Source organism: Heterocephalus glaber, unplaced genomic scaffold (genome assembly GCF_053883595.1).
Source record: "Heterocephalus glaber isolate CG9 unplaced genomic scaffold, H.glaber_assembly_v1.0 deba00000281, whole genome shotgun sequence".
NCBI classification, from domain to species: Eukaryota; Metazoa; Chordata; class Mammalia; order Rodentia; family Bathyergidae; genus Heterocephalus; species Heterocephalus glaber.
In genome coordinates, this window is record NW_028258139.1 from 30,367,753 (window position 1) to 30,380,218 (window position 12,466).

The window sequence follows — 12,466 nt, forward strand, 5'->3', positions numbered from 1 at the left end:
CACCCTAGTTCAGTCATCAGCATTCAGCTCAGCATCAAGGAGGGAATTTAAGCTACCAATATCCTCCAAATGTAATTTAAAATCAGAGCAGGAGAAAATGGACAGTTGGGAGAATATCCATTAACCTGATGGCATCTGTGGGTAGAGAAAGTGATAAGGAAACATCTGTGAAAGGTCATGCGTTTGCTGTTCTGTTTGTTATAAATTATGAGCTTCTGACTTCACCCTGCCTGGCAAATGGATACCTGGGGTACTGAAAAGTGACTGCATTCAGACTGGACATGCCTTCAATAGCAGTGACCACTGCTCATCAAAATACAACCCTCCCTGGTATCAGGTGAGGCACCCTCATACATCCTTTGTGGAGTGTACACTGGAGATGTCCTTTACACAAAGGACACAGACACACATAATGCATATGCATCCACACATGTATATGTATGCGTAGGTATGTTATATAGTCGTATCCTCAACTTGGGAATTCCCTTTCTGGGTAGCTGAATTACAGGAGTGATTTAAAGTCAGAAGAAAGCTTTATGCACAAAGCCCAGTCATTCTTTTGGATATTCAAATTGTCCATTTTCCCTTAAGAAGCATCTTTGGCTCATTTGGATTCATCTGCCCTGGACCTGGCATCAGCTACTTCTTCAAAGATTCCTGGCTTCTTTGGTAGTTGCTGGTATTTAGAAACGAGGACCCAGATGCTAGGAGTCTTCTTTGCTATGGAGTGATTTTGCTTCCAGTCCTTTCAGTGGATAGAGCTAAGCTATGTATATTTTAAATCCATTATTCTGTGATGATACAAAAAAAAAAGGGAAAAATCCCATTTGCTGTCATCAGATGCAACTCCTACACCAAATTCTCTTAAAACGTGAAAGTTAAGAGATATAATTAAGCATTTATTACATTTTTTGGAAGGTGGTGGAGAAAGATTAATTTATTTCTAGTCTAGGAGGAAGAGCTCTTCATAACAGATTAATGTCAACTAATAAATGGAGAAAGTGATAAAAATCGATGATAAACATAGATGGGCAGATAAGTAAGTAGACGGATGAAAAGACGGATGAAAAGAAGGAAGAAAAGCAGGAAGAACACAAGTGTGGAAGGGCTAGGAAAAATCATTTCACAGAACCAGTGAAATAAATTAAGGTCCCCAGCAGTTCCTGAAACTCCTGGGCTTATGGTGTCTGGAGGGCAGGAATCCCCACAGTGCTGCGATGTTAGCTGACAGTCACTTGCTAAATGCAAAGGGGAAAATGTACCTTTACAACAAAGAGATCTTGTAGTTACCAGACAGCCAAGATAGTGAACTCAGGATGACCTACGTGAGACCATCGGATGGCGTGTGTCTCCCGACACAGTTCAGTTAAAGTGAACAGCATCACGTGGTACATATTCTAGCCAGAAATGTCTACTCAGACCCTGATAAGGCTGCTGTACCTAACTTCCACTGCATAGGAAATACAAGGGAGAGGAAATAAGATAAGCAACACCATGAGAAAACCACCAGATACATCAAGCCCAGTCTCATGGGTCAGTATCATAGAAAACAGTCAGACAGTCACGCTAAAGTCAACCAAAGAGATAAGCAAAAGTGGCACACGAATCAGGATTGAATCATGTAAGGAAAAAGAAGTAGCTACGGAGGCAATGGGGAACCCTTGCTTACAAATAGAGAAATGAGTACAGTATGGACTTCCGACTGCATTGCACAGTTGTTACTGATTCCTCTACATGAGTGAGGACGGCACTGCAGTTATGCAGGAGAATGCCAGCATTCTGAGATGCCTGCTGCAGTCCTTAGGGATAAAAGGTCCAAATGGCTACAACTCACTCCTAAAACACTCAGCAAAAACACACTATACAGCCACTTATCCATACACTCCAATATAAAGAGTAACTATGGCAGAATGCTAGCAAGCCTTGAATTGTGGCAGTGGATCCGTGGCTAATCACTGTCCTCTGTAGTTCTCTGTACACTTACATTTTGGAATGAATAAATGTTGAAGAAAAACAGTGATTAAACCCTGGCATTTCTATTTTGAGACAATTAAGGGTTAATAATGCAGATGCCACGGTGTAGGGGAATTCTCATCATAGCACTGAATGAAAAGGAGTGAAGAAGACACTATTTAGGAAGGATGAGGACACGGTGCAGCGTGGCCCTGGCTGCTTCTCAGAGGAGTTGTGTGACTAGATGTCTCCGTAACCTTGCTTGGATACCGATAAGCAGCTTTCAAATAAATCTGGCGGGTGGCAGTAACTGGAAACAAGCCCTTCTTTCCTTCCAGTGAAATCCAGAGGCTTTAAAATGTGGGAGGCGGGTCCAAGAAGAGTTGGAATTAGAACATGTGCTTGAAATGCTCCTCAGAAGCACCCAGTTCAGCTTTCAATTAGAAACCTGTGAATTGAACCCTGGAGACAGGAGGTGCCCTGCCCCGGCGTGGCAGAGGTTTTCCATTGTGACATTTTGTTCAGGGTCCACTCAACTTGCTACCTACCACGCGAGGAGGAAGTCATTGGTGGTGTAGCTTCCTCAACACGGCTGTTACTGAGGGAAAGAGGACAGGTGAGGCAGCTATACCCCTTCTGCAGCCAAGCTGGGCTTTCAGGACCCACTTTCAGCTCAGGCCCATCCAAGGCTCTGACCCTGGGTGTCTGTTGTGGCTGCTGGCTTAGCAACCAGAAGCGGTCAGCTGTGTGACTGGCCAGGAAGTGCATGGGAAGCATGGGAGAGGCCAATGGCTACAGAGGCTGGGTCGCCCTTTCAGGACGTCATCTGCGGTCTCCAGCCATGTCAGTCAGTCGGCAGCAGAGGTGTCAGTTGCTGGATCTGCACACTGTTGCTGGCTGCTTCTCTGGTCTGTGTCCCCCAGGAGACAGCATGCAGGGGGTGGGCTGCATCCTAAGCACCTCTCTCTGCCCCTAGGCCACCCCTACCTCGGCCCTGCCCCAGGAGGGCGCTGTGATCCTGACCAAGTGAATGGCTGACGGGGCAACGTGGTGACCTGTGCTCAGAAGAGGAAACCTCGCGGCACAGGAACAAGCAGCATTTACTTACAGCTCCTACACTTAGGAAGCAGAGTCCCCTAAGACAGGCCACGAAAACCCCTCCTCTGGCCAGGTCCTCGGGAGAGTCATTTGTGAAGTGCTCACAAGCATGTTGTCAGGGCCTCCGTTCTTCCCCTCTTCTTGTGTTCACCGAGAGGTTAACCCTGGGGTGGGACGCTGTTACGCACTAAGGTGTTGCCCTCTTTCAGGATGGAGGAGCCCCTGGTCTGGGGCCAGCGGAGGAGGTGAGAGTGCGGGGTGGTGCCCAAAGCAAGGGCCCAAGCTGAATTCTGACCTTTGTTGAGCACAGTGTGTTCCACATGTCGCAAGAGCTCTGTGGCCCCTGGTGTATTTTCTGTGGACTGGCCCTCCTGGACATTTTCTCTAAAAGGAATCTGGCATTATGTGGGCTGTTGTGACTGGCTTCTTTCACCTGGCTGATATTGTCATTGTCCATCCATGTTGGAACAAATGGCAGTATTCCTCTTCATGGCCAAATAATATTCTGTTGTATGGACAGGCCATGATGTATTTATCCTCTCATCAGCTGATGGCATGGGGGCGCCTGTACTTTTAGGTATTATGAGCAATGCTGCTACGGAAATTCACAATGCTGTTTTATTAAAGGTCGCCAGGAATCTCTGTGCTGCTAATTCCAATGGGCATGTCTCCGTCACTTCTCAATAACCACTCAGGAGGCCTGCTCCTAGTGTCCCGACGCCCTTCTCAAAAGAGTCACCTCTCTGGCTTGCTGTCCCAGCTCATTTTTATCATCTTCGTCTATCTTTGCCCTTCTCTGTCTCTTCGTCCACTTTGACCCTCTCCTGCCCACTGTCTACACAGCATTGCTCCAAGGTGAGTTGGATCCCAGCCCTGGCTTCCCTTTGGGAATGAAATCCAAGCTCTCTGAAGCCCACACGAACGGTTCCGTTCTCCCTCACTGCCTGGCCTGGGTGCTTGCTCTGTGGGAATCCTTTCTCCTCTTTCTTCTTGATAGCTTGCTACCTTCCATCCTGCAGGTCTCAGCCACCTTCCTTCCCGCCACTTCCACGGAAGTCTTACACTCAGCACACTCCCTTTCGCCCCACACCGCCTCCTGCCCAGCTCCTGTGTGAAGTGTTTTCTTCTTGGCGTGAGTGGCTGTGTGCGCCTTTGCGTGTGTGTCTAGGTGTGCTCTGGACCTCACAGTCACAGCAGCCTTGTCTGTACTGCCACGTTTACTCCCAAGGCCTACCATTTAATAGCTGCTTAGTAAATATTTGTTGGATGAAGTGAAGAAATAAATAAATAGAATGGAAAATGAGGAGTTGGCTGAGATGAAATGAAATAACAGAGGAGATCTGTACGTAGTTGGCCAATTCGAAAGGGCTATAAACGTGATGGAAGTCCTCGTTGCCCAGCCTCACGGGACACGCTGGTGACTCAGCAGCCCGGCATCTTCCGGGAGTGCGTATCACACCGCTCCACTCGCAGCCTGCATGGCCTTTGCTCCTAGAAAACACCTTTCAGTGTTCTTGAAAAAATCCAGCTCTGCTGTGCCTGACTGCTCAACTCAGTCTTCCCTCTCTCCTCTCCCTCCCTTATTGGCATTTACACTTAGACAGTGCCATTCCACACGCCTGGGGGCCTGGGTGACACCCCCATGTGGGGCTAGAGCTGTTTGAGGGTCCACGCCCACCACTCCTTCCTCTCGGGAGGAAAGAGAAAGACTCTCAGTGAACACAGACTTGGACATCATGGGGGCAGACCAGCAGCTGCCATTTACCTGGGAAGGTGCAACGGGAACTGCTTCACACCTGCTGGACCCCAGTGGCAGAGAGAGCAGCCAGTGCCAGAGAAAGCCCTTGGTCCCAGGCCTCAGGGCCTTGCTCCACCTCCCTGTCACTCAGGTCCTCCCCGCTCCTCCTCTGCAGAGCAGCAATGAAGGAAAAGCAAGGAAAAAAGAAGCTTTCTTCCCGTGTTTGTGGAAGATCAGAAATTCCTGCAGTGCGAAACCCAAGTTTGTGGTGCAGGGAAAGGGATAATGGCTCTTCTGGACTCTACCCTCCTGAGGTTTTAAAGGGATGGATCAGGTTTTGAATTGAGACTCACATTTGAGGGTAAAAGGATAAGGAAGCTGCACAGAAATTGTATATGAGTCAGGACTTAATACATAATCTCAAGAAGTGTTAGAAAAATTCACTTGCCAGGAGCTAAGTACAGGCCAAATGATTTTAAAATGACCTCAAAACAGATACCTATTAAATCAAGTGGGCTAAAATATGGGAAGCTTAATGCATTTATAAAGCTTTAAAAATTTCTTGTTCCTCAGTGGAACTTTGGCTTAAAGGGCTCTTAGTCACTTCAAAGCACTTTAACTTGGATTCACAAAATGACTTGCTGAAAGGGCACGAGGTTCCCCGATGGCCCGTCCCCTGCCTCCTTCGGCTGTCACTTACCGTGAGCTCTTTGCTTTTAGCAAAAGGCCACCAGCCACGCACACGCTTTTGCTGGAATATAGAGATCTTGTTCTCTTCACTTGCATTTTCAAACTTGGAGAGGTCGCAGGCTTTGGCAGATTTGGCTGCTCGAGGAAAGCTATTGAGGTTCATCTCCAGGGAGCCTGTGAAGGGATGGCCAGGTTATGGGAAACTTTTTAAAATTAGGAAGAGCTTTCTAATCCCCATCCACACTCACTCATTCACTCCCTGGTCATTCAGTCAGTATTACATCGCATGTGGTGTGTGCCAGGTACTGGGAGCCTAAATATGACCAAGGATGTCTGATAAGAGCATGTCTGAGCTAAAATTCGAAACTAAGCCTCAGGTTCAGGTGCTAGCCCAGCTAGGTACCCTCTGTGCTCCCCAGTGCAGCTCCCAGAGTCGAGTCCGGAGGATGAGCCTTAGCTCCTCCTGCCTTGCACTGATCTCCCTGTAGGAGTCCCGCCCTCCCTACTGCCCCTCACCTACCCCTTAGGGTCCACTACACTCCTGCAGGTCAGGGACCAGGTCTTCCTGCCTAGGCGTCTGCTCTCCAGGACAGACAACAGAGCTCAGTGGGTTCTCTACAGTGGCTTCTCAGAGTGAGTGAGGTATTGCCACGAATGAGCATTCTATAGCTCACTTTCCCACCTTTAGAGCACGCATGTCAGCAAACAAAATGAAAATAGAAAAATGTCCCTGATTCCACCCCTCATATTTGGCCATAGCTCTCTGTTTTGTTACCTAGCCCCCATGCCCCGCTCCCACTGCGTCTTCCTTCTGCAGATATAAACACATATTTTGCAGAAACAGGATCCCCTCACGCTCCTTTGCAATTAAATGCATCTTGCACAACTTTCCAGCTCGTTAACTATTTCAGTATTTTTAATGGCTGCAGCGTTAGCACTTACTGAGTGGTTGCTATGTGGCCTGTACTTTACTTGCGCTGTCACATTTACAGCTCCACCACCCCTGAGTTATGTAATATCACTATCCCCATTTTACAAAGGAGAAAAGTAGGCATGGAGCTCAGTCAAAATTCAACTACTTCTTAGTGATAGGTCACAGATCATCTTAAGTCTCTGTGAATGTATGTAGTGGTCTACCACATGCATGCACTACAATATATTTAGATAATCCCATCTTAAGAGGCTGTCTGAGCTGGTTCCAAAGTTTTCCCATCATAAATAGCACTAAAGTTATTACCTTTGCATGTGAATGAGACTCAGCTCTCTAAAAGCTGGGACAGAATCCTCATCACTAATATGTGCTTGAGGAAGTCCCTGACTTACCCAGGAAGTCATCCGAAGACAGCCTTTCAAAATCCCACACCTGGAGCACCAGCACAGCTGGAGTCTTGCACTCTGTCTTCTCCAAGGAGAAGATGTTCTCCCTCTTGGTGATGACCATTTGCTTCTCCGCTGGGAGGTACTGAAACGGAAACAGGAAGCGCCAGTTGAAGTTGCCCTCTCCTGTCAGGGAGTTGTAATGGACGTCTGTCTCCTGCTTGTCATCTTCCAAACCCTTTAGCCACCTGCAAAGAGATTTTTAAAATGCAAACACTCAGAATACATTATAATCAGGCATCAATATAATCAAAAGTGATTTAGCTAGTTTCAGTGTGGTCACAGATCATGGTTTTAAATTTATTATATAGTTAGATTCAGATGGAAGTTTCCATTGTAATTTGAAAAAGGAAAATAGGGATCGAGGGGAGTGGAATGGAAATAAAAGCCATTCCAAGGCTCCCACAGTATTACCCAGGGTAACTCAGGAGGGGTGAGTTTTGCACACATGTGATTGTGCTATGTATTGTAAGCGTAAAGCTGACCAGCTGGGCAGGTGTCTGCAGCTGTGTGAGTAGACCCGAGTGAGGCACATGCTATCAAGCTGGGGAGCTCAGGAAATAGGGAGAAAGTGTAATCGGAGCCTCTGTCGCTCTGGGAGCTCCCTAGGTAACGGGCTCAGCTCTGTCTGGCTGGCTTGGACTTGTGCTGCTAGGCCTGGAATTGTCTCCCTTCTCTCTGGTTCTGGGCCCAAGAGCCCGGGAGGCCTGGATCAGTGAGGCAGGGAAAGTAGAGGCTGCCTGTGCCCTGGGTTCCAGTCCTGACTCTACCCCCATTAGCTGTGCAGCCACAGAGAAGTTATTTAATTTTCAGTGTCTCCATTTCACTTGTAAGCAGTTATAGTACCTGACTCCCCGGGTTGTTCAGAGGAATTATATGAATAATACCTGTGAAGTGCTTCAAGTATTCAAGATTACCTACACTATTCTTTCTTCTTCATAGTATCTGATCTTCCTCCTCCATGCCCAGCATAATGTAAGCCATGTTTAATAAATGTTTCCCTAGTACTTTATCCATGGTGAATTAGTAAATTCAGAAAATGAGTACTTTTAGCCAAGCTAATTGATAAGACAACCATTTGCATTCTGAAAGCAGAGATCTCTTCTCCCCAGGGCAGAGTGGAGACCCTCCCTTCACACCAGAGTGGCAACACACCCATGATGTAGCCAACAAAACATGAAAACAACAGAGACAGAACAGTATGAGACATGAAAAGGGCCTAGGACAGTGCCATGGGCCATCCAACTGCTAGCTGGGGAAATGAGCTTTCAAATCACCAAGAAATGACCAGCATGGAAGGAGGAAAACCAGAGAGTGTTGCTGGGGAGAGTAAGGCAAGAAAGCATTTAAAACAATATTCAGCTTTGTCAAATGCTCCTAGGAGGGCACTCAGATGAAGACTAATTAAAACAATAAAACCCAACAAGCCCATCGGCTCTGGCGATAAAGAGAGCACGCTTTAGTGAGGACTGCTTTGCAGAACATTGGGAAGGGAGCCAGTTGCAGTTGGGTGAGCAGTGAGTCGGGAGGAAATGGAGGGAGTGAGCAGAAATAGCTCTTTTCCTCCATTTTAAAGGGCCGGGGTTCTGGAAGCCTCAGCCTGAACTCTCCCAGAACCCATCCATGTTGTGAGCCAGGATAAAATATCTTTTTACAGGATGCATTAGTCTTCCTGAATTGGTGATCAGAAAGCAATTTCAGAGGATCTTAACTCTGCTTTTAAAATATTATTTATTTTGGGCCACACTGCTTCTGTTGATCTTTTGTAATAACCTAAGTCATTCCTCTACTCTTATCCTGGAAATTGAGAATTCTGTACGGAATACCGTACATGCTTGGACTGCCAAGCACAGTGACGATGTGCATTCTGAACACAGGCTGCTGCTTCTCACTTGGGAAACACAAAGAGATGCAGGCGTGAGGTAGATACGAGTTTACTACTTTGGAGATGAACAAAGTTAGCTAAAATACAGATTTAAATCACGGTTTCTTCTTCTACCTCCTTATCCCCCTCCCTGACCAGGGGCTGAAAGGAAGCAGGACCAAGATGTAAGACAGAGATAACAAATGCTCACTTCCTGGGTAGGTTGGTATTGTTTGTTTGTTTATCAGTAGCCTTAGCAAATGGGGCAGTCTAAATTTTAACTTTTGCATTAGTCATATAATCTGCTAAACATATTAATCCTTCATTAATAGTATCTCATCACTTTATTTTTTTCAGTTTAAAGATAGACATTCTTGAATGTCACTTCAAAAGCTTACAGGCAGGTAGGATGGCGTGCACTTATAATCCCAGCACTCTAGGAAGCTGAGGCAGGAGGATCATAAATTTGAGCTTAGCCTGGGGAACTCAGTGACTCAAAAACACCCTGTCTCAAAATAAAATTAAAAGGAGTTATGAATGTGGCTTGGTGTGGAAGCCCTTAGTTCAATACCCAGTATTGGCAGAAAGAAAGAAAAGAAGGAAAGAAAGCAAGAAAACAAGCAAGCAAGAAATCAAGGACTGAAGGAAGAGGCTTAGGTGTCCAACATTTATTTAAGTGGAAGATGTTTATATAGTAACATTTACTCACTAAAAATATTTTCATGAGATAACTTTCATCAAAATGACAAAAAGACAAGCATTTGACAAAGCAAGAGACCTTATCTAACAAAGGGAGATGGGCTGCTTGCATGGATTGTAGGTGTAGCATCTTCCCTCAGGTATAGATTTGGTTGGAGATTAAAAATGTGGGGAGGGGAAGGGATGGAAGGATGGAGTTTGCTGATGACCTTACCCTTTAACATAAATATCACTTGACTTTTGGCCTGTAAAGATATTCTCATCCTCTAAAATGACATCTTCAGTGTTCCAGATGGTCACCCTCAGTTCATACCTGGGGTGCAGAAGGCAACATTAGGATGATGACCTTGAAAATGTAGTCAGAATGTGTTGCTTTTGGTTCTCCTCACATCTGTTAACAGATGTGTTCATAAACATCAACACTCAAGATCTTGGCTGCATCAGAATCAAGTATCCCAGTGGAAATCTCAGACTACCCAAGGGCATGAGTTACTCTGAGCAGATCCTCCTGTTACTCGGCATTTTTCAGAGGAGGAACTCCAAGCTCAGAAGTCACCACTTGGTCGGCCCTCACTGCTGCTGCAACTGCCGATGGAAAGTGAGGTTGGATTATCCGTGTCCCACACCAGATCAAAGATAAGGATATGACCTTTTAATCTGCTACCACGGCCTCTGCACTTCAAGGCAAGTGATGCCTGCTTACCCTTTGGGTTTCCTTGGCGAAATGTCAACAGGAGGTCCTGGCTGAGGCATATCCTTGGGGAACATGTCCACCCACATCTGAAGCCGGCCCTTATTGAGAAGGGAAGACCTCTTTTAGCTTTGGGAGGGACAGGGCATGGGTAAATGACCACTCATGGTTTTAAAAGCTCTCTTTACTAGAAATGGGTAGTAGGTATAGCTCAGTACCTTTACACATGTGTAGAAATATTTGTTAATTAAGACAGAAGTTATATTTTTATTAAAGATTAGTCAAAGTGTAAGTTAAGCGTGGGGAAAGGGCCCTATGGAACCCCTATTGTATGGAAGACACAGTGTTACATACTTGACTCACATTATCTCCTGAATTCTTACAATATCCCCCCACACACACCATGGTTCCCATCTTGCTTACCATGGTTACCCAGAAAAATGTGTCAGACTCTGCATTCAACCCTTACCTGTTGCTTGGAGAAGCCCCATTCCCTCTACAAATTCCCAAGGAGTAAAAAGATAACAATACTATCTGCCAGAAGTATCAGGTTTCATTGTTTCCAATGTACCTAGCATCCATTATCTGTTAGTGCTCACCCCAGCCACACGTCTGCTTTACACACAAAGAAAGTGAGGCTCAGAGAAGTGAAAGAAATTGTCTGAAGATCAGGGCTGACTCATGGAAGAAAAGACCTCACCGGCGTCCCTGTCCCTTGAACTTCAGCCTGTTGTAAGAGACTTATCAGCCAGAGGGGGAGAGGGTGGGTGGATTTCATGCTTATCTCTGTTGTGCACTTTTAAGCACACATCAGCTCAGACAAGAAGGTGAATGGTTGACCCAGACTGTGATGGCCAAGGTGGCCAGGGAGGTTTTGTAAAAAAGACGAAGTTTCCCACCAGAGCATGAAGGAAGAGCAGGATTTGGGTTGGAGGAGCTTTGGCTAGAAAAGAGGTTGGGGGGCACTTTTCAGAAAACAAGCAGTGCAAGCAAAGGTTAGAATTTGGGAAGAAAGAGCCAACTCATGGAGTCCTGTGCAAAAGTAGGATGATTTATTCTCTAAAGATACATTAACATTCATCCTTAACCAAAAAGCTTAGTTTGATAACTCAAATCAAAAAGGAGAAAGTACCAAGTCCACCACTGAACCCAGGACAGGATTTCTCAACTTCAGCATTATTGATATTTTGGGCAGAAAACTCTTTGTTGTTATGAGTAGGAGACAGACCTGGGCATTATAGGATGTTTAATTTAGTAGCATCTCTGTCCTGTACCCACTAGATGCCAGTAGCTCTCCCACCCTCTTCTAACAAATAAAAATGTTTTCAGACATTGCTAGATGTCCTTGAGGGAAAAGATCCAAATTTTCCTTGAATGAAAATCATTACAGAAGAGCACAGGAGATTAACATTTGGGGACAAAGCCCCATTTCTTGGGGATACACACTGCTGAGACAGCCAGAGCCATCTTGCCCATTACCTGCTCCATTCCTGGCTTGTCCTTGTGGTACAGCGGCCGTGTTTCTATGTGCTCAGGAACCAGCCTCCATCCCACCTCCGGGACATCCTCCCAAGAGTGCAGGACCTTGAGGGCCAAGTGCTCATAAGACTCCACAGCCTCATCTGCAGATGGAAGGACAGATGGAAATCTGTTAGCTGTGCCACCTGCAAAGAGACAGGGAGGGCTGCCAGAAGCATGTGCAGATTCCTCCCTGAGAGGTTCCTTTAAAATGGCCTGAGACAGGGGGAGAGAAAAGACAAACAGAGAAAAAGGAGATGGATACAGTGGTGGGAAAGAGAAAGAAATGGGAAATTTAGAGATGAGGGAAATAAGGTGGGTTGACAAGAAGACTGAGAGACCAGTAAGGACGCTGGGATGGGGCCCCATCCACCCCTGAGTCAGATTCCGGAAGAGTCTTTCAGTCACAAGCTGGATTCCAAGCACCAGCGAGGTGGTGTCATCGGAGGGATAGGACTATTTCTACCAGCACAGTGGAAGGTGCTGGGGAGCAGGCAGCCCCAGCAATTGTTCCTGGAGGTCCTCTGCCTCTTGTTTTTGACTGGGGTCTCCCTCCTACCACCACCTGCCCCTGGGAAGGTCCTCTGACCTGTCGTTCTACCACAGGGCCTCATGAATGAGAATACTCACACAATAAGATGAAAATTCTTGAAAGAACAAATTCTTGATAGTTTAAAATGGCAAAATTTGATATAGGAAAAGTGAAAGTGTCTCTAATAAAGAACCATAAAAGAAATCTCCTTGTGGCAATAATTATAACAGTGAAAGCTGAGGAGGTTGAACAAGTAACCAGTGAACAAATCCTTGTCATAAAGTTTAGCCAATTAGAATTGATCTT

General features: G+C 46.0%; 1 protein-coding gene across 5 annotated transcripts in view; it reads right to left on the reverse strand.

The window, feature by feature from the left end:
• Fer1l6 (fer-1 like family member 6) overlaps positions 1–12,466 on the reverse strand; it is a 142,598-nt gene that overhangs the window by 6,277 nt on the left and 123,855 nt on the right. For all 5 annotated transcript variants that reach the window (XM_087188175.1, XM_087188171.1, XM_087188176.1 and 2 more), the window contains 5 exons: positions 11,590–11,732; positions 10,123–10,211; positions 9,634–9,732; positions 6,803–7,044; positions 5,490–5,653 (listed from right to left, as the gene is read on the reverse strand). In XM_087188175.1, the coding sequence (XP_087044301.1) occupies positions 5,490–5,653; positions 6,803–7,044; positions 9,634–9,732; positions 10,123–10,211; positions 11,590–11,732 (737 nt within the window). The remainder of the gene's footprint in view (positions 1–5,489; positions 5,654–6,802; positions 7,045–9,633; positions 9,733–10,122; positions 10,212–11,589; positions 11,733–12,466) is intronic.